A 26,286-nucleotide genomic window follows, 5' to 3' on the forward strand; every position below is an offset into this window, starting at 1 on the left:
AAACACCAAGTTTTTGTAGCATGCAAAGAAGATGGAGATAACCTCCTGGTATAGGCTGGCACACATTATCTAGCCCATGGGCTCTTGCAAACATTCTGGATAGCCTCAATTACTTTAGTTTCGATCATTTTTACCTAGCCAGGGTTCTCAGAAAATGCAAACACGAAACACTTTTTAAAGAGAAACCAAGATGAACCTATGCCCAAAAAACCCACTGGGCAGATCCCGGAGAACTCTAAGTTGGCCCTGCTCCATGGGAAGGAAGGCAGACGTTGCTCTGTTCTTGATTAATGATAAGGATGCTTCGTTTAATTTTAGGGAAAGAACTTTCATTTTCTGATTGGCGACCAGATCTCTGTATTACATGACCAGGAAGCCAAAGTTCGGTTTTGCAAGTGATTTATCAAAACCAAGCCACCTCTGTGGGATGACAGAGGGAAAACAAGCATGCAATGGTCAACAGCAGTTTGTTAAAATGCAACTTAACTTCTGTGTGCACATCCCAGACCACCCACTCCTGAACCAGCCCCAGAAGCATGGCAATGGGGAGAGGAAACCTTGTAGACTAAAGGGCCTTTTAGGGAAAAGTTTGCTAATGGTTTGAAGCCAGCGTTGAAGGCAGCTTCCCAGCTCATCCGAGAGGAGAAAATCAGGCCAGCTCCGAGGACCATCTAGATCCTATACAGGAACAAGCTCCAAGAAAGGAAATACAAATGAAAACCCAGCAATACTGTGAAAAAGACAGCAGCAAGACACAGGAGATCAAACAACAAATTGCTTGCTGTGTTCTTGTTTCTTATCTCAGAGAAATCCTGGGGGATAACGCGTGTCCACTGCAAGTGCCACAGCAGGCATCCGCGTGCTGGCAATGCTACTCTGGTTTGCCCTATGTCCTATAGAGCACAGACAGAGCTCTTTAATTGTGTTTATTGGCCTGGAATAGGACGTCTAAGCAGAAACTGTAATATTTGGCACATAGTCCTCTGTATTCAAAGAGTTAAGCTATGTCCTATAAAGATAAAAATCTCCACTTTTATTATTTTGTAAGGCTGCCTAACAAATGAGGATCCAGCTGTAATTGTAACATTCCAAGCTCTGAAGGCGCCAAGTTTTACTAACTATAATTTAACTGGTCCAGTTGATGCAGTCCAAATTCTTGTTTGGATAATCAGCCTTTGTTTAAATATGTACAAAAAAAAAAAGCATAGGCCAGCATTAGCCTCTAGGCATGTCATGTGAGCTTATTACCCCGAAGCTTGCAGTAGCAGACACTCATGCACAAGAGGAGGATTATTTTGCTAGTATTACTGTTACGGTAACATATAATCAGACCTTCTTCCCCCTGACCCCCCCACTCTTTTTCTCCTCTTTTTTTTCTTCCCCTCCACAATTCACAAGTCTTCTTTCCAAGTTCAAATAAAGTTTAAAGGTGAAAAGGTCGAGAAAGTTTCATGACTGGCTGTTGAAAGAGGGAGAAATAACCAGGGTCTCCAAGTTTGCGTATACTAAAAGCTCAACAATTTTATATTTTGCTGCAATTCATAACTGTACAAATCCCTTTTGTTGGATCTGTTTGGACTGAAATTAAACACTTGTTAATAATTTATAACTTAATATAATTAGAAAATAATACTAACTGTCAAGCAACTATATTCAATACATAAAGCAACTTGAGTGGCTTATTAGCTTATTTGTCAAAGCAACAATTTCTATATATTTCAGCTCTTTTCTACTGGGAAGAGCAGTTAAAGAGCCACCCAGCTTGCTTGGAAATCATTTATCCACCAGCTGGGAGCAATTCCCAAATTGCCGCACCTCACCCACATCCAACTGATGCTGGCTCGCTTTGAAAGCAGCTGAAGGCTGCCTCGGGAGGTGCCTGAGCAGGACGGGAGGGGGACGGCTGCAGCACCGCACCGCTGCGCACACCAAGCCGCAGCCCACAGCAACGCGCAGCACTCGCTCCAGGTTTTGAGTCTGAGTGAAAGCAAATCGGTGTTTGGCCAACAAACGGGCTGTCAGAAGGAGCTGTTTAAGAAACAGAAAGCTCTTCGTGCCTTATATATGCCAGTAATGCGCTGTAAAAGGCTGCCTGCTGGTTCAGAAGGTGCTACCTCCTCCATTGCTAAATACAAACAAGAAATACTCTGTTGTTTTTTTTTTGTTTGTTTCTCCTTTTTTTGTGTGTGTGTGTGTGTGTGTGGAGGGGTAGACTTTATTTATTTATTTATTTATTTATTTATTTATTTATTTATTTATTTATTGTTTCTTTCTTCCTTTTTTTTTTTTTTCCCCTAAGAAGTAAAACTGACTTCTAAAACGTCTCAGTTTCCAGTTCTCCAGGAAAGCAGAGAGTGCTGCTGACTATGCCAGGCAATTTGGGTACTTGTATTTCCCAAGTACCAAAATGTTAAAATACTCCCCAAATACAGTTCCCATAAATGATTAATGTTGTTGTAAGAAGTCTATTACGTTAAGTTGAAACAAAGCAAATTCAACTGCGTATGTTGAGCCAGAAGCTCACCTGATCCACATAATCTCACTACAATCACGTCAATGTTCATCAGCTGGAGGATCTAGTCCATTCAAGATAAAGGTTGCTTCATAAATCTTCTTAACAACTGATAAGCTAACAGCTATGATTCTGTGACATCAACGATCACTTTTATGTTTTTTAAATCATTTTCCTGTACTTGTGGGCACCTATGCCAACTCTGTATTGTTGTTCCATATTAATGATGTCAGAAAATGTCAGATTTAAGTACACAAAACAAGGAAGTTCAGATTTAAAAATTAGTATCTGGTCTCAACTCAGCCAAGTCTGTCTAGATCCTGTGATAGTGTAAATTAATTTCAAGTCTGTGATGCATGAACAGCTTCCATTAGGTAGTGATCTGCTCACTTCTTTTCATCTATCTACCTGATTTCATTTCTTATTTTGCTTACTGAATAAATCTCTTGTCTTTTCATGCCTTTCAGCTCCTCCTCCTCCTCTTGTTTTTGTTTTTGTGTCCCACTGCCTGCAAACTGAAAGCTGGGCATGTCTGGTTATAGGGCAGCCCCCCCCGAGCAGCTTCCAGGAATCACCTCTTTTCCTCTTTGCAGTTTCCCCTTCCTAAACCTACTCAGTTTTGTTGCCCTATTTTGCTCGTATTTATTATCCATCTTTCTGAAACATTTCAAGGAAGGGGATTAAGACTTCACAAACTGTACATTACTAATTAATATTTATTTAAAAAATAAAAGATGTTTCTCATGCTTCACTGAGAAATCAAATGGTACCGCTGGGGAACCAGAAGACGATGGCTTTCTCGATAATTAGTGTAGGCCTAATTCTTTGTCCTTTAATTCTTTAATCATTAGTTAAGTATGAAAGGTTTCCTTTTAAGTGAATCTTCTAAAACACATGGAAAAAGATATGAATCGATAAAATTGATCTATAACATATTTTTACTTGAGAAAGGATTACAGGATTGGATCTTAACATTATATACCTAAAGCCATTTCGTGTTCCACTGCCTTTATAGTTCCAAAAAAAATGTGCATTTTGGAGACAAAGGCCTTTATCCTTGTAAGTGCTGCAGATTTCATGCCAATCTCCCAATATGAAGCAGACTTCAGCCTTATACCCAAGAGAAATGGTCTCGGAAAGATTAGATTTTCCACCACAAAATAAAATCCTTGTGTGGTGAACCATACCAGCTTCAACACTACCTTCCTCCTAAGTGCTTGCTCACCATGGAGGAACACAGCCATCATATGTCCTCTGCTCCAGACTGGAAGTGGCTTCGTCATTCCTCTCTGTTTGTGCCAGCCACTTTTTCCACATGTAAAGTTTCCAGAATTGTCACATGTATCTGAAACTAGGGAGGAATGGCAACCAGAATCTGTAGATTTATCCACTTTTTTCCTTATTCTGTATAATTTTGCAGTACAGAAAATGGCACACAGTGCTCTTACTGTACAAAATTCATTCTCGTTATGGTGCTATATAGATAAGACTAGTATGAATGATGATGAACAGAAGGAACATACCTGGATGTAAAAGCTCTTTTAAGCCAGCAAGATGTTTTTTAGAGTTGCTCATCAAAGCTGTGTGCTTCTAATAGGATGTTACAGGGTACTAATTTGCTAAGAATCTAGCAGCTCAACAAAGAAGAGAGGAAACTTTCTTTAACTGTCCATTGGTAGGAAGGTATTTTATCAATCATCCCCACATTAGAAAACACAGATTTTCAGGGTATTTCAAAATCCTTTGCCGGTAATCAGGTAGGACATGCCAGGGAAGGAGAGAAATATAGACTTAATACAATGTAACTGCTGAGGATTAAATTTTAACACCACCAAAGCCACACAAAAAAGAATGAGTTCAAGAGTCAGAAGATTAAAACTGCATGTAGTCAGCTTGGGATTGGTATGCCACAGATGGAAACTTTCTTGACAACGCAGTTTAAATTCTAGTTAGGATATACCGTGATTAAATATTTTTACAATTTTTGAGTACATCCCTTTTTTTCCTACTGGCTACTGTAACACAAAAGACATCTCTTGCAAACATCCACTAAAAAAGTGCAAGTAAAAGCCATTTAGGTTTCCAGCAAAGACATAAAAGCGAAACAGCTAATGGACAGCCAGGGTAGTCATTTCTGCAAAATCCATTAGTTACTAAAAGTTCTGGAGGGCTCAGTTTTTACAGTAAAACCTGTAAAAACTTGGTATCCAGTTTCTCTATTGGGACACTGAGGTGCGAAGATCCAAATGACGCTGGAACTGAATGTGTATATTTGAACCTTTTGAACTCCATCTGCCCTTCATAAATTACTTTACCACTAGCTTTAACACATTTCTAGCCTACTGTGCTGCAAAAATAAAGAATCATTAAAATAACTGAGAATGCAACTAACTTTGTAACACTTCCAGTGGAATTTGTCTTTGTTCTGAGAGATGCACACCTATAACGGAGCTGAAGAATACGGAAAAAGCTTCCAGATCCCCCAGTGAAATAACATCTGTCTTCACGCTATTGGAAATGAAGCAGCAGAGCCCCCCTCCCCAAACTCAGAACCATTTAACGTAAATGAAAATTGCACCGTACAGAAAAAAGACAGTTGCTCCTTTCCATCTGGAAACGCTGTCAAATGGAAGCAAATTCCACAAAATTCCCAACTGATACAAGAACATAATTTTGCAGCTCGCGTGCTCAACACAAGCTAGCGGCAGGGCTCTGCCCGACCTGCCAGCACCGAACACATCTCCACGGTTCTTCCGACAGCAGGACCAGGAGGTGACAGGGGAGAGCCACGGAGGCAGCAGCCACAACACCACTTGCCTTGCATCTCTAGCCCCAGCCCCAGATGTCACACCTCACCCAGAAGATCCTGCAGGATCCCTCTGGCACCGAGGATCCTGTCGTGTCTCTGCGTGGGTGCAGATGACTTCTGGAGCTTCTCAAGCCCTTGGGGATCTGCTCTGCTCCTCTTCGTGTGAGCTGGGCCATGGTTCTGTACCTAAAACCTGGTGCTGGGTATTTCACTAGCAGGTGAGAAGCAAACCTTCCCCTGAAGGCAGGTGAGGACACCGCTAATTTAATGGAACTCCTGTCCCAGACAAGAGCAGATTGCTCTTTCTGGACTGGACCAAGAGACCCAGTGGCTTCTAATCCGCCGCAGCAAACAAACAAAAACTGCAGGATTTTAAGGCATCCCCATCGGACAACCTAAATTTTCCTGGATGTGTGTAATTTACCTCGTTTTATATGCTAAAAAGTAGTATTAGGAGCATCATTGACATGACCCAGAACCATAGGTTTGAACCTTGACTTCTGCAAAGGACTCTTGCCTTTCCCCTCTGCAACTCCAAAACTGAAAGTTATCATCAGGAGTGGCACAGAAAATAGGCTTCTGATCACCTGTGCTGTGACAGCCCGGCCGTGTTTGGTGCTGCGTGGCCTCAGGGCAGCGTGGTGCTGAGCAGGCTGCCCCCAGCATGGCTCTCACCTCACCGGAGGAGCTGCAAGGAGGAGATTCGTGCCCTCTCTACAGGCAAGCGCTGAAATCGTTCACATTTTAAAAATGAATCCACCATAAAGACAACACTCCCAAAGAACCTTAATAAAAACTGCCTACAGCTGAAAGAAGAGCTCACTTGCACGGGAAGGCCGGGGGAGAGCCGAGCAGGGAACCCCGCTAACGCCGCCCCAGCTGCCGAAGCACGGCGTTAGCGTCCTTCTGCTGGACATAACGCACACACGCACAGGGAGCAGAGTTCTCGTCATTATTTTTGAGACTGTCAGCATGTTTGTAGACAGTCAATCATGGGGATTTAGGAGAAAAACTACGACTTTATTTGAAGTCCGGGAAGAATGGGAAGGCTGGCTCGCAAATGAGACAGCGCAGTGTCGTAAGCAAAACAATCTGCAAAAAAGATGTTGCTCTCCCCTGCACCTTCCCTGCCTGCAGAGAGAGCTCAGCAGTCAGAGCTGCGTGCCTGCCAAAGCCACTGCACAGGAACTCTTCAGCTCCAGTCCTGCTTTCCTAAGGACTTTCTTTGCGTTCAGAAAAATCACCTCGTTTCGTTTCGATCTCAGGTTTCTCACTTATAAAAGAGGGAACCACCCATCTTCCTCTCAGAGGAAAGCTACGAGAAATAATTGATGTCTTAATGTGTTTTCAAAGAGGTCAAATAGTATGAAAATACTGACTGCTTTTCTCTTTGGATCAAAATGTTATCGTACTGTATCTGGACTCTGTATTTCAATTTCTTTTTAAAATATCTTGCTAAGCAGCGGAGGGACACAGTAGCTGCCATTTACAGGTCACCTCAGGTCTCCTGAGCTAAATACGCCCTGGGGTTTTAGCAAGACACAGGAATTCCGAAAGCTAAGCTGCCCCTAGCACATAAAATGCCTCTGATTCACAGAATGACACAAATGTACAAGAAAAAAGGATCTCTGATTATTTTTTGTAATGGATGGCTTTTAGATGGGCAGAATACACTTACGCATTTCTTTAACCACCAAACAGCAAGTGATTTTTAACAATGGGCTTGTGTGAAGTGCTACTTGCGTATCAAAAAGACTCGGAAAAAGAATTTTAGGGGTTGAGCTCTCACTGCGTTTTAAGTCCTGAACAAAGCCCAAGATGCTGTAGCTGCACAAGCCTGGGCTCTTTCATATTGTGGGAAGGCAGCCTGGCGGAGCTGCCTGCGCTCTGAAACACAATGCTGCCGCAACTTCTTACTACTTCAGACTACTAAAGTCATATGAAATCATTTGAATAAAATAAAACTCTCATTGCTTCCCCTAGGGAGGGAGCAGGAGAGCTGCTGCTCCATCTCTGGCTCAAGAGTGGACTCGCAAAGCACCAGAAGTGCAAGTGCTCACTCTGACTATGCTGCACGTGTTTTTCTACCTCTAAATCAGGCTGGGTCAAACGAGACCTGCCTGAGTTTTTTCCACCTTTGCAGTGTATGAAGGAAGAACCCAAAGATTTGTAGCTTTGCATTGCCTTTCCCAAGCTTAGATGGTTTTGTTTTCCTTGCTCCCCAGCTCAAAAACAAGCTGTCACTTACAGACCTTCACAGTTTGCAAGAGACCTTTGTGGGGATCACTTTGGAAGGTGGTACCACATTTCAGCCAGAGGGAGGCAGGTATAAGCCTTTAACAACGCCCAACAACCAGAGTGGTCGTCAATATTTGTTTAAATGCATCTCCAAATTAACTTGGAGGGTTTCAAACCACTCAAGTATCCCACTGTCATACATAGGATCTGCAGTCACTACAGCTCATAAGCTGTAAAGTTCCTCACTTTCTGATATGAAACAAATAATAGATGAGAAACCAACCCAAGTCATACCAACAGCACCCCCCGACCCAAATACACAAAATTTAGCAATTTCAGAAATCAACGGCACGCAGAGCCAAGTTTTTATCGCTCAGAACTCTTTGGTTCTGGAACTGCAAGCAGCAGCAATAGGTAAACACGGGCTGAGCTCATCCAAGAGCTGCGGTTTCATCTGCTGGGCACTTCACAGAACAGCAGAGATCAGCCCTGCCTGATGCAAGCCTGAAGTCATAACATTACATAATGCGTAACAAAATGGGAAATTACAGGAAGGCAAATCTAAGGCTTTTAGGAGCCCGGTGATATTCCAGCACACACTGCACATACAAAAAAAAAGTAGCATAAATTAATTAAATATTTATTTTTTCTCTTATGCCATTTTTTAAAATATATTTTGTTTCACTAGTTGATAACCTCAGAGACAAAAACCCATGCTGCTGGTGAAGTAGGAGCTCACACCAACAGAGCTAAGGTTTTTGGATGAAACAAGAAGCTGATTACACATGCACCAAGTATACCAGTCACTAAGCGTTTCTGGATTGCAGGGATAAGATACTCTCTTTGCTTATTACTGCCTTCTTGATCCAAAGAGATTTAAGCAACTGTTTTCAATTAGATGTTTTTAAGCTAGTAAAACTACATCCATAAAGACATATTTATAGAACAACTTAAAACTAGAAGAATTAAAATGACTACAAAACTGATGAATTCCATTCCCCCATCCCCCAGAATCATTTACTGACCATTAACGAGCAAAAAGCACTGCAATTTTAAGAATTAATCCGCTGTCGCAAAATTAAATCAGATACACTAGTAGGGATAATGACAAACTGGTGGCTCCAGCGTTGTCAGTTTGCGGGTGATACAAGTTCAAGTCGTCTGTGCTAGTGGCCACTCTGTTGGAACAAACATGAACATAAAAGGTAACATTAACAGTGCAGCAGCACCAACTGGAATCAATTCTGTCACTGAGGACACAGGCTTGTAAAAAGTGGCAGAGGGTAAGCACTGCATTTTCTAAATTATCTGGCTGGTTCCAAGACTGCTGGACCTCCGTGCACGGGAACAAAGGAAGACAAAGAGAGGAAAGCGAACGAGAGACGATCTCCTTCCCTTCTCTTCCCTTCCCTCTGAATTCCTGAGCACAGAGTCCAGCAGTGTGGCTTTGCCACACATGACCGCTTTCATCTCCGATAACCTATGATGAATGTTCTGAGATTTACAGAAACAAAACTGAGCTTTGATAAGTTTTCATCTGACAGTGGCTTAAACGAAATGTGCCCCCAGACCTCTGCAGCATGTGACCGCGGGTATTTCCAGGAGGAGGCTCCCACGGGAGCTGGAGCGGTGACGGGGAGCGGGGCACAGGCTGCTCACACCCTCTCCTCACCTGTCAGAGCCGAAGCACAGCAGGCAAGTCCCTGCCATCTCCCGGCTCTGTTCTCCACCTGGCTGCCCCACGTGGAGGGGTAGGGGGCAAGGAAAGCCGCAGAGCAGCTGGGGGAGCCGGGGCAGCCTGCAGCCACCTCCCAGCCGTGTCTCCTCTGGCTGCAAAACCCAGCTGAGGAAGCTGGAGTCCAGCCGGCATCCTCAATTTCATCTCCCCTACGCGTTTCTACAAGCCCAATTTGCTCCTATCTAAGCACATCATCACGGAAACGCTTACAAATACGTGAACAGTGGACTGACTTTCAGATCCAAATACCTCATTTTAACATACATATTTTATACATTTCATACCCAGCAGAATCAGGCCGTAAATACAAATGGGTATCACAAAGCTGGAACCGCGTCTCGCCGCCTTCTGCCCCTGCTTTCTGCCCCCGAGATGCCCCGGGTCAGCCCGTGGCTGAGGCACGAGGCCTGGCAGGGAAGCGAGAGGCACATTTGCTTTTCTGTTTTTTTAATTAGGGCCCCGCAGATCACATTTGCTTCACGTGCTGAAGAAGCACAGGCTATGTAAGGAAATTTTAGAAATTATTTTAAGTGAATTAACTTCAGAGTTACAGGGTCTAGTTTAAGGGAAGTTCTTCAACCCTGAAGCAAGGACGCGCTGGTTTTTGGCTTTCCAGTACCTGTGCCCAGACACGTAGGACAAAAATACATTTGTTTTACATCTGTGTCCTGCACGTCGTGGCAGAGAAGCAGCAGGCAGGAGCTGGAAGCTGAAACCTTCCTGCCGAGCCCGAGACTCGGGCAGTGTGGCCAGCGCCCACAGCCTGGCACAACCGGAGCTTGGAGAGGGACGACGCTGGGTGCTGCTGACTGGAGGAAGCCTGGGTACTGCCCCTGCTCAGCAGGGATAATGGGAAGGCAATTAGAGACAGGGAGAGTCCAAGCAGTGCCACAAGCACACAACAATGCACTGCTGTCTGTGCCACGAGGCAGGAGCACCACGAAGCCGTGCCGATGCCATCGCCCCTGCACGGGCCCTGCCGCAGCCAGGGCAGATCGGGACGCGCTGACTGAAGTCACCTCATGTGCTGGGTAGAGACACACCTCCACCAAATTCACCCTTCAGAACAAGTATGGCTCCGGCTACCAATTGGTTTTGACCTTAACGTGTGAAGAAAAAAGGTTGAAAATATTTTTGTTAAGGGGAAACTCGGTCACGGCAAGGCTGCTCGAGCGCCTTGCTTCCCACAGGTGTCTTTCTGCATGGCAGAGGATGGCTCCTGTAAGCCAACGTTACAGGACAAAGCCAAAAGCAAAGCTTCATACAATTATATCCAAATTGGCAGAACAAACCCATAAAACAGAAGCGAACATAAAAGCAAGTCAAATAACACGAACGGTGAAGCACTAAACAATTTTGCCTAAGGCGCAACGCTAATGCAAGAGGAACTTCAAAGCATCAACTGATCCAACAGAGGTGACAAACAACGCGCGCAGGAACAGGCTCGGAGCAGCACTTGCTCCTGCTTCATCCCTGCATCGCCATCAAACCCCGCAGAGACAATTCCCAGAGCACTGCCATCACCCTGCAATGCAGCACGGCTGCACCGCCAGCCTCGTGGGGAGGGGACGGGGACAGGGACAGGGACGGGGACAGGGATGGGACACAGGCACCGAGGGAGCAGCACAGCAGCCTGTTCCCAGCTCGGAGGCTGCGGACACACCAGGTACACCCAGCCTCAAGGGGAACTCCGCTCCCAGGTCCTTGAGGAGCAGGCAGGGATCCATCCAAGCCGGGGGCAGTACAGGCTGTCCAGGAACACAAGGTTTGAAGGGCAGAAAGCTTCAGTTTAAGCTAGAGGTGACTGGAAAGCTCTCCCACTTGAAATACGGTGCCAGACAAACACTGCTGGTTCTGTGGCTGCACACAGGAGCCGAGTGAACCTCAGCAGTGACTGTTTGGGTAACACCTTCTGGCATTTAACACAGATAAGTTCTGCTCTTGATCATACGATACTTTAAAATGCATTTTTTTATCATTTTATATATTTTTATATATTTATATACATTTACACAAGTATATAAATTAGATTACAGCATTTTGGCTGCAAGTTTCTTCAAATAAACTAGGCTGTGGCATTCTGCTAAGGGAAGCCCACCACATCAGAAGCTTTATCCTTCCCCCCCTTTTTTTTACCCTAATTGTAACATATAACGAATCTCTTCCCCAGTAAGCTGACTCAGGGAAAAGCCCCTGTGAAAGACATGAGCTACTGATGAATTATTTTTATTAATTAAGTTACAGAAACAAAAACCACAGGAGTGGTTTTCAGTGCTGCAGCTCACAGCAGAAGCCACAAGCTGAAGGCAGGAGGGAGCGTGAAGTCAGAGCTCCTCTGCTCCGTTTATCTGGGGGACGAAACTCCAGGAATAAGGGAGTTTTCCCTTTCCCCTAACCTACAGACTTGGTCCTCTGAACAGCTGCTGTGGACTTAATAGAACACCGCAAAAGCCACTGCCTTTGCTGCGTTAAAGAAAAAAAGCAATAAGGGGTGTTAAGCAGCAGCAGCTTTGTAACGCTCTGCTATGTAAGCACTTCAGCTTGCCATCGGCTTTGCTGAAAGTACAGCAGACGAAGAATAGAGCAAAGAAACACATTTAACCTCGGCAAGTTGAAAAGACCCTCAGCCTTTCCTTTTTAAGTTTTACTAGCCACTAGGTTCGAGTTTTACTCCGCACTGCGGGTTTCAGCCCGAGGACCCTGCGAGTGGCCAGCCCTGGCACAGCCGCACACAAATGGCGGCGACAGCTCCCGTGGCATGGCCCCGCGCTGCTCTGTGCTGCGGGGGCACGCTCCCATCCTGGGAAACCACACCACACACCGTGGGTTTGCTGTGCTGGGGATTTCTTCCTAGAAGCATGCAGTAGATGGAGCAATTCATAAGATTTCCGTAACACTTCTCTTATTTAAGCCACAATCCTGCTTGAGCAGAGGTGCTTTTTGCTCTGATCCCAATTTCCAGCCTGCCCCTTGCTCTGGCCATTGGCTCTGCTGTTTGCCCACTTGGCTGGGCAGGTCTTTTTTTTAACCCAAACTTGCTTGCCTTTTATGGCAAGAACTAAAATATCTTAAACGTGCACACGCAAGGGAAGCTTATTCACACAGCTAGGGCGTGCTTTTTCATGCTGTGCTGGTGGTGGTAAAGTTTAACTTTTGTTAAAGAGGATGGGAAGAAAAGAAAACAGGAAAATGGGTATTTTTCTTGCAGCCTCGATTTCAAGTGTATATATTTAAGGTAAAATTTTCTTTTTGTGGGGGCTTTTGGATATCGCAGTCCCACTTTTGGGGGACTGTAATATCTTTCAGTGTGTTTTGCACCAAGAATGCAAAAAGAAACTCTTCTTCTGAAGAACTCATGGAAACTGGTAAATTCAAGACACAAGCCCTCATTGAAAACCTATAATTTTTTAATTAAATTTACATGTCAGTGGATCTTTTGAGCTTCATCTGTATGTTTTTTATAATGTATGTTTCCAATGCTCTTTCCCATGGGTATTAAGCTCTGCTTCTACACTGGGATTACTCAACTTGAAGTGTGATAAAGGGCACATTATAGTTATATTAAGCAAAACAGGGAGGAGAAAGCTTTTCCATAGTCCAAAGAAAGCTGTGCTCAGAGCCTCATTTCTGGTAACAAGCAGAGCAAAGCAAGCAGTCAGCTAGAAACTGCTGCTATCAAATTAACGCTTTGTCTTGAAGAACAGTGGTGTGTTTTGCTGTTTTTTTTTTTTAATCCTTTTTTGTTTATTTTCTGCTAGGAAAAAAAAAAAAAAAGGTCATTTTCATCAAAATGATCAACTCTAGGATGTCATCAGAAACATGTTGTGAGCAAAAAAATAGAGGAGCGAGCTCTTTGTGCCGTACAGCAGTGCAAGCAGCTGTCGGATTCCTCTTTGCAGGAGCAGAGGAGGGGTTTCCGAACACAGCTGGGTTACCGGCTCCTGCCGCTGCTCTTCCCAGCGGTTTCACAACCATGTTGTTATTCCTCGCAGCTCACACGAAGGATGTAGGAACTTGCTTAACTTGTACAGTCTCCACAGTGCCCGGCCCAAATAAGAAGTGCTTGTCAACAGCGCTGCAGCCACATAAACAAGCGGCAGCTGGATGGGAAAGGAGGGCATGTCAGCTCCGAGCGCCAGAAAAGGTTTTTCGCGGCAGCTATTTGCAACCCTCCAAGGAGCTACAGAGGCTGCCCATTAAAACCCTGTTAAAACACTTCTGATGTTGTCAGCAGTGGAGAGCTGAAATAGCACAGTGATCACTGAGATGCTATCTGCCTCAAGCAGTTCAGTGGTACTGTCAATAATATGAGCAGGAAGGTACAAGATGAGCAATAACCTAATTCCTACATCAAAATTTTATAAACTCCCTGAGCTGGTAAACACTAGAGATGTGGGCAAACACAGGACGGCCAAGAAACCACCCAGAAAAGATGACCTTTGGTCTGGAATCTCTCCCAAAAGCTTTGAACCTTTGGGTTAATTTACCCTTGGAAGGCAACAAAGTGCAGAGGCAATGAGAAAGCAGGAGGAATGACCAGGGCTCCCCAGCCAAATGCTCGTAAGCTGCTTCCCAGCCTTGCACAAAGTGACAAGCCTACCTCTCGAAGCCTGACAACAAACTGCACCATGGTTTTTCGTATAAAAACTTCCAAATCCCATGCGCAGCTTTTTTGTTTCCAGAGGAGTTGCTGCTTCTCCTCCAGCAGGGGTGCCCTGCCTGGAAGCAGGGCTGCTGATGTGCCAGGGCCCCAGCGCTGGGAGCAGAGACAGCAGCACCACTCACTTCTCCGCTGCCCTGTGCTCGTGAGTAAGAACTGCTCACAGTGAGTAATGGTGAGAGAAACAGGGCCAAGGTGAAGAGTTATTTATAATACAGTAGCCAATGAGTAAGTGCTTAGCTATGAATTTACTGCTCTGGCTACAATTTCATGAGAAAATGAACAGAGCCAGCTTTTGGTATTCCAGTTTTAAAAGCTATACACCCACTAAAAACTAGTAAAAATAATTTGGGAAGGATTGGGGGAGCTATTTATAGAAGCAACTAGGACAGAAATCACGTGCACCTCAGCTAAATGCAAGATAATCATGGATGCTTTAGTTTCTTAGTCCTCAGAATTGCTAGGGAAGTTGGTGAAACTCTGAGACTGATCGTCTTAAACCAGTATCAGATGCTCCCCCATCTTTATGCAATAATTATCCACTGCAGAGAGCCAAAAGACGGAGCTCGCTGGAAATGAAGCAAAGAATTAGACCGTCATCTGTTCAGCAGCCCTGGGTTTGGAGGTCAGGATATCCATCTACTTTTTAATACGAAGTGACTGTGCTAGCTGTCGTACAGAACAAGGCTCTGTCAGGTGTACCCCGGATCTGCAGAAGATCCAGCAGGCAGAGAATAATTAAAAATTGTTTCGATCAGCCCAGATGGAGGCAAAGGTTATTGCTAGAAATGCATTACTTTCACCCAAAGTAGTAATAATATATTTGGGCATATAAAAAAATCTGACTAGAACAATAGGACAGCACGATCAAGCTCACCCCTTCCGAATTTCCCACTCAGAAGCGATCATTTCCCAGCTCGCCCTGCAGAGTAACTGGCCTTTCTCCAGCCCCCACATTACAGGTCATGACTTACTGGTGCAACTTTGGCTTCTGCTGAGGACCCGTGTATTGACTGCAGCTTGGATGGCATGACACAGCAAGAGACTCTGGCTCGCCATCGTGTATTTGAAGGCTTGTTATAGAAAATGACTATTTCTACTTCAGCCAGCCTTTCACCCCGCAAGGACAAATGGCTCAGAATCATTTGTGATAGACGCGGACACTTGGAAAATCAGAAATAATTCTACAGGACCGCAATTTATTTCTGAATTGTCAAAACGGAAAGGATGATTTCTTAGGAAATTTTTTTAAACCAGCTGCTAGTTTTACTGCGTATTGTGCTTCCAGTTTGGAGAGTCCAAGGGGTATATTTTCACCTTGACATATGAAGAGCTGTACACGAAACTATGCTCTTCAATTTTTCTTCAGGGACTTGCTGTTAGCCACATTATTTCAGTGCTGCTGAGCTCCTCGCAGCTGGCCTAACTTCCCCTGATAGACAATCGGAGGCACCCAGCTCAGGGAGAGCATCTGAAAGCCTAATTAGGCACTCCTGCAAAGCCTGAGTGCCCGTGCACTGCGATGTGCCTTCTGATTGTAGAAAGCTGTCTTTGCCCCCTCCTTATCTAAAGAAAAGTTAAGAGCAATTCAGAGTCAGAAAGAAGGAATAGAGACTCAGGACAGTCTTACTTGCTTGGGTCTCACGAGCCTGAAGTTAAATCCCTGCCTTTGCACAGCGTTTCCTTTCTTTTATTAGTTAAATATTGTGGCAGGGCACGAAGAATAAAACTATAACAATTTGAGACGAGTGTAACTTTTACAAGAGTCAGGTATCCCTTACAACCCAGCCAGTCAATAACCCGGCACAAATTAACTCTGGCAAATAATAGGTGTGCTGACCCTAAATTCATGAGGCAATAAAACCTACCAACAGCCCGGTGCTTTTAAATACTCAGGCACTTCTCACAGACAATATCGTTTTTGTTTGTGAGCAAGAAGATCATTAATTAGGAAAGCTTTTAAAAAAGTTTTTAGTGTCATTAGCAAATGCTAATAGCAAAATAAATCAACTCACAACATCTGACACCACGTTCGGAAGAAGAAAGGCGTAAAAAAACCCAAAGCTGTCTAACCAGTACATGGCCCGAGGACTGTGCCCCACAGGCCCACTTCCCCGCAGACCTCCATAACCACAAGAACAAAATTAAATTTCCTCCCTTTCTTATTTCATTTTGTGTTAGAGACGCATTGCTGCGAATGCAGATCTGTCGTATGGTGGAGTCGCAGCAATATGATTTGAACCAACCACGTTCATCTCTTCAGCTCCACAACAGGGAAAATAGGCTCAAAACCACCAAGCAGCAAGCCACTCTTCCAAACCTGTTTTCCTTCTGAGACCTGGTTAACAACAGCAGAGCTCACGGGAAGTTATTCCTCAGAAGCTGTCCTATGGTAGGCTCTACTCTGAATTCCTTTTTCTTTAGGGAAAACGCATTTTCGGGTGATTTTGAGAGTCTTTGAAAACGCAGCTTTTAAAAATCACACACCAAGAAGAAGTGGCTCAAAGTATTTTACAGCTTCTGAAGGAAACTCTCTCTGCCCTTCCCCTGGAATGCCTGCTAGGAGACACCGCAATTAGCCCGGCAAAAAATCATTACGTACTAAGGAGTGCATGTAATGAAATTGTCAACCAGCTACAGGATTATGAAATATTTATATCTCCCTCATATTAAAATAATTCAGTAAAAGTCACACAGCAGAGCAAAAGCCATGGCACGTTACTGAGAGGGAGTCGGGACAGGTTCAGTGCAGAGCTCTCACAGCCAGTGGCAACAAGAGCAGGCTGCGAGCAAGGTGTTTGTATGGCCATAAAACCAGGCAGTGACAGAGCAGCATTTTCTGGTTTTTAGAAAGAAAGAAAATGCAGAATTTAAAATTTAAAAAGGAAGCTATACAGAAACTAAGATGAAATATTAATAACATGTATCAAATTTGGGGAAACGAACTGAGACAATTAAAATGCACTTGTAACTGTAACTGCTCGGTAAATCAAATCCATGTTCTTGGGTGGATCGCCTAATTTAAGCGAAGATGTACTTTCCTCTTAGCATTCGCTTCAAGCTTTCCTTCTATGAGAAGTCAAGTAATTAACTTGCCAGGGGAAGAAATTTTCCTCTTCAATACCTTTACATTTGTGTAAAGCAAAATTACACAAAATGCTGATGTAAGCCCCAAAGGGAAAAGGCTCTGGCTGCAGAGCACGCACTCGCCGAGACCACCTTAAATCCGCCCCCGTGCCGCCGCCTGGCTCCAGAGCTGGATGCCCCCGCGCTGCAGCAGGGCCCAGCGCCTGCCTGCTGGGATGAAGTTTATTCACAGGAAATATGAAGAGAAAATTCACGCTCAGCTGCTTAATGAGAACTGACATTGCATCTCCAGAGAGAGAGAAACTTTGGATGTCAAGCAGGTTAGCATAGGGCAAGCAGACGGTCAATAAAATATTCAATAAAGTACTCTGATATGATAGATCTAATACTGTGGAAAAAGCCAGAAGTCCTTTTTTTGATAAGAAAACAAGTTTAAAACGGTGGTTAAAATGGTCTATACAATATTAACCTCCTAAAACTTGAAGACAATTGCCACTGGTTTTTGAAAAGGTGGAAACAAACGAAAGGCTCCCACAAGGCAAGATCTGCTTTTGCAGACCCGCAGAGCAGGTAGTTTCGGACAGGTACGCCTACTGGTTTTTATAAAATCTCTCCAAAAACCATTTAACAATTAATTAAAAATAATAATAAATAAAAGAGCCTGTACTGATTGCACTAAACACACAGAGCTGAGGGATCCCCGCCTGGCTCCTCAGGCTGCACACTTGGGACTGGGGCTGCTCTGCTGGCACTGGGGTCACCAGGGATGGGTCCCTCCCTCTGTTACCCCATCAAACCTGCTGCACCTTTTTCCAGGCAGGATTCCCTTTAGGTTTTCTCTCTGAACAAGGTTTTCATGACAGTTCTTTCATGTCCTGCTTTGGTGACTTCTTAAACGTTCCCCCCACTGCAGCAGATTGAAGTGCTTGGTAAGAAAACCCTGGAGGGATAAGGAAAGCAACAGGCCATATGCAGTGAATCCCTGCAATCATTCTAATGAAGCTAAATCTTTGAGTTTACATAAAAGGAAAATTAAATCAAGCACTGGAGTGGATTGGAAAGAAATACACCAGGAGATGGATAAAGTTAATCACGCTTACTTGAGGCTGATGCTGACCTACTCGGGCTCGCCTTGGAGAGCCCTGGTGCTCGCTCCAAGTTTTATCTGCACAGGAGCACAGGTGTGTGCAGAGCTGCCTGCAATGAAACCCTCTGCAGCACTGGAGGTCTGCAGACTGCAGGGAAAGCACTGCGTCGGCCCCACAGCATCACTGCTCAATGTCACGATGGAAAGGTGAGAAAGGATTGCGAACACAGCGCGGGGCTCCTGAAGCCTGGCCCTGGCCTCTAACCAGGTTGTAGCACGTTAAATTAATACCTTAGGGATGAAATCCCTCACCTCACTACAATAAGGCAGAATTTCAGTGTCACATTGCCTCGTGTCACTCTGTCAGAGGCCAGGTGGGACTGGAGCGGGGCTCCATGGGGGCAGGAGCCCCCGGCCCCACAGCCTCATCTCGCCCAGCACCGCAGCAGCCCCCATTTCATTCAGCCATTCCAATAGGGCATCTGTTACAATTTTTGTCTCCTAAAATCTAACTGTGTGCTCTACCAAACCATACCCGGTGTTTTTACACAAACCCACAGCAACATCTCAGCCAGAGGATGGGGAGAGCTATGGGCCCTCAGACCAGAGGGCGGCAGTCAGCAGCGCTCCCACGAGGGCCGAACAGCTGGCGCTCGCCGGCTGCCGCGGCTTTTGGAGGACACATCCAGTCCACGAGCCACAGGTTGACTGTCTTAGTTCTATCTGACATTCATTATTTAAAGGCCTGAGTTGTATTTTTTAAAATGTTTACTTCCATACAGTGCTGAAGCCAATTTAGGCCTGTAACTCATTCCGCTTTAACTGGTACCAGCTACACAGTCTCCTGATGAAGGAGCAAAAGATTAGGATATGAATCTGTCAAGTTTGGAATATTTTTTTCTCTATAGCTCTGTTAAATGACTGAAGACAATAATGCTTCAGTATTTTCTGAGAATAGCTCATTTGTTCTTTATTTCAGTGCTACAGAAAAGATTATTTGCAACTATTCACTTCCTTACAAAATATTCAGATTCTTCAATGAAAAGAGTTTCCCACATTGTGTAGCCACCCACACAGCTACATTTGAAAGTGAATGAAAAGCTGTGCTTGATGATGCAGAATATGTTAACCTCTTACAGTTCTCCAGCCCTGGTGAGCCACTTTTCTTCTCCATCAGCACACAGAGAAGCGTTCAACACAAGCTAGATTTTGTTGACTGGGTACAAATAAAGACAACAAAAGCAGCAGATGATTTTGACTGAAGCTATTTCTGAAGACTGTAATCTGTGTCTAAAGTTGTTTCATTTCTGACCAACAAAAAAAAATTAAGCTGGCTAGGAATTAATTATAATGTACAACAGATCATAATCAGCAATGGGATATGAAGCATTTTCCCTTGTACTTTAAGCTCCTGGTGTCAGCTCTGACCAGTTCAAACGTAATCAGAAGTCCTCGCTGCTTCATGAGCAGTTAGTGGTCTGTGGGAAGCAGCCTGGTGGTTTAAGTCCACTCCCTCATCATACGTACCAGCAGCGTCATAATTAGCACTCACGACAGCCATCTCGATGGAGACCAGGGATACTGCCTGGCAGACACGAAGCTCAGTGGGCACGAAGCAAATCACTGAATGAACACTGCTAACACTGCTTCCAATCTATGTCTTTCAATACAGCACTAGCAAGCAACTTAAAACTCAGTGATGTATTTTAAAGAGAAGGGCCCAGCTCACATTTGCTGTTGACCTCGGGGTGAGTGGTGCCTGAGAAATGAACAGCAAAACCTCCTTCTTGTTAACTTGTATTTAAATGCCTTTAAACCTGAAATACAATTCCGACCTTGTCCTCTCTTGAATGAGCAGGGTTTCTCCATTAGTGTAAACCTGCCCACGATGTCGTAGTGTAAACCTGCCACACACCAAACTGCCACACGTGCAGCTGGACTAAAGCACTGCAACTGCACCGCCGTCCTGCAAGTCCGTCCTAAGCACGAGGCGCGACTCAGCCAACAGCTCTTTAAAACTCCAGCACCTCTTCCCCGTTTTCCTCCTTTCACACATCTCTGCAATGCGAGTCCCAACGAGGTGCGTGAGGCTCAGGCCAACATACCACTTCTCCCTTCCCGTCATCCCGTGTCTCTGCGAAATCTGATTCTTCCACCTCTCCTCCCCCTCGGCCCCCGCGTTAGCACAGCCCGGAGCTGCGCCAGCGCTCACATCCGCACCGCGCGGCAGCGGCGCGACTCGGCTCCTTTAAGAGGTCGCCAAAAGAGACGTGCGTACATTGAAGAAACGGGGGAAAAAAAAGCAGAAAGAAAGAAAGAAAGAGTTGCTCTTCTTTGAGAGCTGGCTGGAATGGAGAGCTATCTTCATAAATAGACAGGAAACAGAAAAGACTAATGTTGGGCAGATGACAGATCCCTGAATTCAGTTAACTGGCCTTCAAGATATGAACTGTTCTATTAAACATAGAGGCATTATGTTGGTCATCCACTTTAAGCCCAAGAGTGATTAAAATGCTGGCAGAAAATAAAAACTGGCTATTGAAGAGCTTGCCCCGAGGTCCTAATTTCAAATCAAATTTTACAGCGCCGCACAGGAACAATGGCAGCCCAGTACTCTAAGTCTTCTTTTTGTCACTTTGTACAAAGAAACCCCCTCAAACTCTCTCAAAGAACAATGGCCCCTCTAGATTCACAACTACGCCAAGAATGGGCTCAAACCATACAAAAACACATTTTAAAAATACATTTTACACTGCCCTTGACATTTGAGATAAATAGAAGCCAATGCATTGAAATTCCAAGTATTTTTTATATCCTTTCACAATGTGAATTTTTTATTTTTCCCAGTCTACTTGATCTTTGACATTCTGGCCTCTGCTAAAGAAGGACACAGCACAGCAGTCAAAAAAATTAATTATGCAGATAATTGCATTTTATTAAAATGATTACTGTAGCAGAGAGCTCAACAAATGACAGCTACACGAACCTGGCCCCCAAGAAGAAATCATGAGGACACAGTTCATTTTTAATTGAAAAACTTCTCAGCTATTAACATTTAATTATCTGTTACTGATATATGGCACTAGTTTAATTAGCATTTTTCTATACGTCAGGTTTGCCTTTCGGTAAAAACACTTCCAAAAAGTTCTGCTGAGCTGCCTCCGACTCCCTGTTTCTCCAGTATGAGTTTATTTGAATTTGGCAGCCTGGATACAGACAGTTGTTTCCTAGTGAACAGCACACAAGACCATATGTTTCAACATTTAAGCAATTTAGAATCAGAGGTATAATTCTGAGTGTCCTTAGCAGAAATTGTATGTTAAATACCCAAAGGATCTGAGCTGTACAAGAGATACAGCCTTTTTTAGCACTTTTCCCATAGCAACAAAACCACTCTACGCTACTTATATCATATACTCGAACCACAAGCATGCTGAGAGCGTTGGTGAGCTGACTGAAGTCTGCAGCCAGCCGCTTCAAGGGCTGCTGTGTTTTTAACTGCAAGGGACGAAGGAGGATATCGTTCCTCTTTCTCCTCCCCACACCTCTCTCCCTGCAGGCAGGACTCAGCCAGAACTGCCTCTGCAGCACACCTACGGTCAGGACCTGCACCTGGTTTCTTGGTGTGCAGAAATCTGTTTTGTAAGGAGACACTCACCAACAGCTTCTGTTGCCAACTAAAAGCAAGAGCAAACATGCCACTGGTGTTGCTCTCTCCATTTCTGGGATGATTAACATCGCCAGCATCATGGGTTCAAGCCAAGCTGCAGCCAAGGTACGTCCTCCAAGGGCACCGGCATGGCACGTCACGCCCTTGTGCTGGCACGTCCATTTTTCCTGGCATAAGGTCTTACAACCACCAAACTGCATGAGAACATTTTAAAGGTAGGTTCAAAGAGAAAAGGAAAACCCCAAATGCTGAGAGAAGAAAAAACCGCAAGTTCCCAAACCATTACATCCCTGAATCTTAGCGAGTTTTATCTTCACTGTTCAAATCACAGTACCTGCAGTAAAACCAGAATGAAAATGATCTGAAACTGAAATTTAGTGATATTTCCTTCTTAGGGTAGGCACAAAACAAGAAATCCAGCAGTTTATCAAATGCTCACAAGCATTATGCACCAGTGAAATGTTGTTTTTACGTTCTTCCAGAGAGAAGAACATCCAAATATTTGGGGTTTCCACATGAAGTCCCATTTGGCCTCCTTACCTTACTGTTCCACTTCTCTTGAATGGGACTTGAACAGAGCAAAATGCCTACCTGACATGGGAGAAGCCTTCTGCAAGAAGTGCTTAAAGCTCTGTAGAGACACCTACGAGTTTAAGGAAATCACTTAACAAATCAGAGAAACCTCAGCACACACAGAAGTCCGCACCTCTATTTAATCACTGCACATTTCTGCATTCTGTCACCTGCACAGAAGCCTTGCCAAGACAAACTGTGAGAGGAGCAGCACGCTTCAGCAACACCAGGAAGCCCACATGGAAGCCACTTTTCAAAGTCTGCGTATTCAAACTGAAATACGCAATGCTTACCAGCAGATTCAATATAAACACGCTCATTGCCCTGTATTTTAAGACAAATTCAAAAAATCCAGAGCAAGTTACTGGGAGGACTTCACAGTTTGCATTCACAGCACAGGCACAACAGGCTTGTTCATGAAAGCAGTGGACCCAGCTGTGATCTCCATGAAGTCCTAGTTACTTTTCTAGAAACTGGACACGTGGCAGCAGTTCCTGTTCATAAGCAGATGGACTTGAGACTTACTTGCTACTTTTACTCCCTTACTGCACGGGACAGAAGATGCTCTAAGATGGTGGGTGCCACAGGCATCTGCAGATCCCTTCTCTTTTATCACATTTCTGACCATTTTGTCCTGTAAGATAGTCACTTACTCTTCAGTTTTTCGCACTATCACTTTACAGAAAACTGAAACAGCAAATAGTGTTGTTTTTTGTTTGTTTGTTTGTTTGTTTTTAGAGCAGGAATGTGCCATGCAGGATGCAAGACTGTCACACTGGCCCTGCTGCTGGCAGCCAGGAACTGGTAATGCTCACACTGCTGCAAGCCTGTGTGCTGCTGCTAGGGACTCAAGATTTAGAAAAAAAAAAAAAAAAAAGTTAATTTTCCATCCCATATTAAGAAAACTGAAGAGATACAGTATTCAAAAACATTTGCCAACAGTTTCCATTAAAACACTGCCATTAAGTAACAAATACTAAATTACTAGGTAGAAAATACGTTTTCAAAACATTTTTCATCAGTAGGTAAACGTTGTTTTAGTTTGGTGCACGTTCTGTCTGTCGTTTTGACTTGGCACCCTGCTACAGAAATTCACTTCAAACGCCTGAGTGATTCTGAGTGATTAAAACAAGCAAGCAAAACCTCCAGAAGTAATTCCATTTGTGGGTATTTCCTTTAACAGCATTAATAATCTAATGCATTTAAAAGGAAGATTTAGAATTACAATTCACTTGTACTTCTCAGGATTAAAAATGCAATATATGTAATAAATTCACAGCATACAAATGTAAACATATCAAGGTATTTTGACAGCATCTGTGTTTGTTGTGCAGGATTTCAATGTGGAGACCTCTGTAGGTCATTTACATTTTATTGTCAAGCTACTTCAATGATATAAAATCCTAAGGAAACTTCTATTATTCAGCTAGGTCCAAAAGTATCGGTCAGTGGGATGTAGCTCAAGGACTATGCTGATCAGGAGAGAAAACCAAGTACAGGTTTCTCATCAGGAGGTACAGTAACCCAAACCTAAGTAACCTAGACAACTAATCGATCTTCCATGAATTTCTTTACTTGTATAACCTATAATAAATTCAGGGAAAAAAAGCTACTAAAACAGCTGATGTTCTTTTGTTACTCTGAAATACCACGAACTGTGAGAACACTGAAAGGGATTTTGTATGCCAGTATTCTGTACGTCTCTCCTGCTGCTGAACGTAGTAGCATTCTCGGTAGGAACAATAAATACATTAAAGGAAGGTGTGCTTTGAAGAAAGGAGAATGGAAGGAAATACCACTCAGGGCAGCTGCTGGCTACCTGGGCATGGAGGAGCCCTGCGCGCGTCCTCGCCAACCCCGCTCAGGGTATTCTCATCTCCTTTTTCACACGAAATCCCATCCTGACCCTGAGAATCGCTGTCATCAAAACAAGTACATTTCCATGAAACATATCTCCACTGTGAAAACATTTAATAAAAACATTCCCATCCCATTCTAATTTTAATTTGCATTAAGTTTTCACCCAGGCAATGCGGAGAACACGGCTATCTGACTTCTTCCCCCAAAGCACACCGCTTTTTGAGTTCCCTGCCCAGAACGTGAACTGAAATCGAAGGTGCTTCCAGGCACACCGGGCACATTAGCATTTAGGAAAATTAAGGTTTAAGTAAATAAATAAAATGCCACTTAAATATTACTCAACTCCTTGGCTATATCTATGGTAAGACTACTAAATAAACCCCTCACGAGAAAAAATGCACACTGAGGGAAAAAAGGATTGTTATTTTTAACACTGATAATTTTGTTTAAAAGAAGATTCCTTCCTGTGTTTCATCATTTTACGTTGTGCTCTATTATAGAAACTAATGTGGGAAAAAAAGTTCAGAAAAATCCAGGCCCAAAATATTATGGAAAAAAGAACCACCAAATGTAAAGGTCCTGTAATACTTGGTATCTCTAGATTTTTCTGCACTGGTTCACATGACCCCCCATTTATTTTTAGAAAGGCAGCAATTCCCACTTGGATACGGTGCAGTACCTTGTACCCGAATGTTGCTTTGCACAAATAAACCACAGAAAGTGTTGACTTAAAAATAAAACATTGGAAAAGGAGAAAGTTTTTTGCTCTGTGAAAATTTCCGGAAAAGCTGTAAACAAAGGCAGGTTTGGCTCAGTGGTTGAGTGACTCTGTTGAGCTGTTGAGGATGGAGAACATATCAAACCTCACAGAGTGAGGAAATGTTTGTAAAACAGTTAGTAAATCATAGGCAGCAAGGTCACCATGTTTAACAGCAGGAATGACACTTTGCCAAAACCCCAGCTGTGAAAGGGCGTACACACACGCGGGCTTGTGTCTCTCTTCTTCTTCGTCGGATCCCGTTTTTAATTAAAAAAAAAAAATCTACTTCTTTAAAAGCACTAAAAATCTACAAGATTTCAAATTCAGGACGTCTGCCAGGACTGAAACACTCATCAATCAAATAATCTCACTCACGGGTTTTGTTTTACCAAACACAATGTAAGCTGTGAAAGCACCACGAAGTTCTCCGCAGCCTGAATGATTTCCCTACAGATTGATACCGACCGACCTCTTGATCTCAGGCACAACGTTTTCTGTTCTAGCTGCGGATCCAAATTCACACACGGGGAAAAAAAACAACCATCTGGTGTTCCTGGGAACTGGCACAGACAGAAGGTGAAATTATATATTTTTCAATACTACGTTTCAAAACCCGTGTATGCATGTGGGGAGACCAATTCATCTTATGCCAAAAAATCCAGGAATTATTATTTCAAGTTGAAAAGTTGTCATGAAATCACTTCATAATATGGAGAGATTTACAAAACGACTCACCTGCTACCGTGGACTCAAACATCCTGCGGTGTGTCACTGGCAGGCAGCATATAGCAAAGGAAGCACTTAAGCACATACTTGACTTCAGCTCCTCGCATGTTTGAAGTTAAGCATGTATGTAAGTGCTTTGTTGGACTGCGGCCTGTATGCCGGGCAGCCACAATATAAAGAAAAAAATTCCTCCCAAATTCATTATAAATGTAGTTACTATTAAAACGTTGGGGTTTAAGTTACAGTTTATGAAGAGGTTTTGCAGTGTCCTGCTCCTCTGGTCACTGCATCGTGGGACAACGGGAATCAGGAGCTGGGGACAAAAACTCGGTCTACAGCGATGACAGCGGCTTTCACTAAGGAGAATATTCCTCGCCGGCCACGAACCCACGGGGCACTCCTCCTTCCTTTAGGTGGCAGAAAAGTGACATTACAGTTACAGCCACAGTTGGTAGGAGATGAAACAAGAATTATATTTTTCCACACATGTGAAATGCAAGAGCTACAGAATGGCATTAAACCATTACTAGTTTAATACCAAAGCTAAATGCATTCTTGCTTCACGT

The 26,286-nt window shown here is 43.8% G+C and overlaps 1 protein-coding gene across 8 annotated transcripts in view; it reads right to left on the minus strand.

Annotated features, from left to right (window-relative positions):
* The window catches only part of BCAS3 (BCAS3 microtubule associated cell migration factor), a 354,038-nt gene that overhangs the window by 101,569 nt on the left and 226,183 nt on the right, over nucleotides 1–26,286 (minus strand). Inside the window, exon 24 of one of the 8 annotated variants that reach the window (XM_032200762.1) lies at nucleotides 8,542–8,737. The exons of the other annotated variants lie outside the window; for them this stretch is intronic. Coding sequence (XP_032056653.1) covers nucleotides 8,712–8,737 — 26 coding nt within the window. The 3' untranslated portion in view covers nucleotides 8,542–8,711. Of the gene's footprint in view, nucleotides 1–8,541; nucleotides 8,738–26,286 lie in introns of those variants that run through there. 8 annotated transcript variants of the gene reach the window in all.

Source organism: Aythya fuligula, chromosome 20 (genome assembly GCF_009819795.1).
Source record: "Aythya fuligula isolate bAytFul2 chromosome 20, bAytFul2.pri, whole genome shotgun sequence".
Classification (NCBI taxonomy): Eukaryota; Metazoa; Chordata; class Aves; order Anseriformes; family Anatidae; genus Aythya; species Aythya fuligula.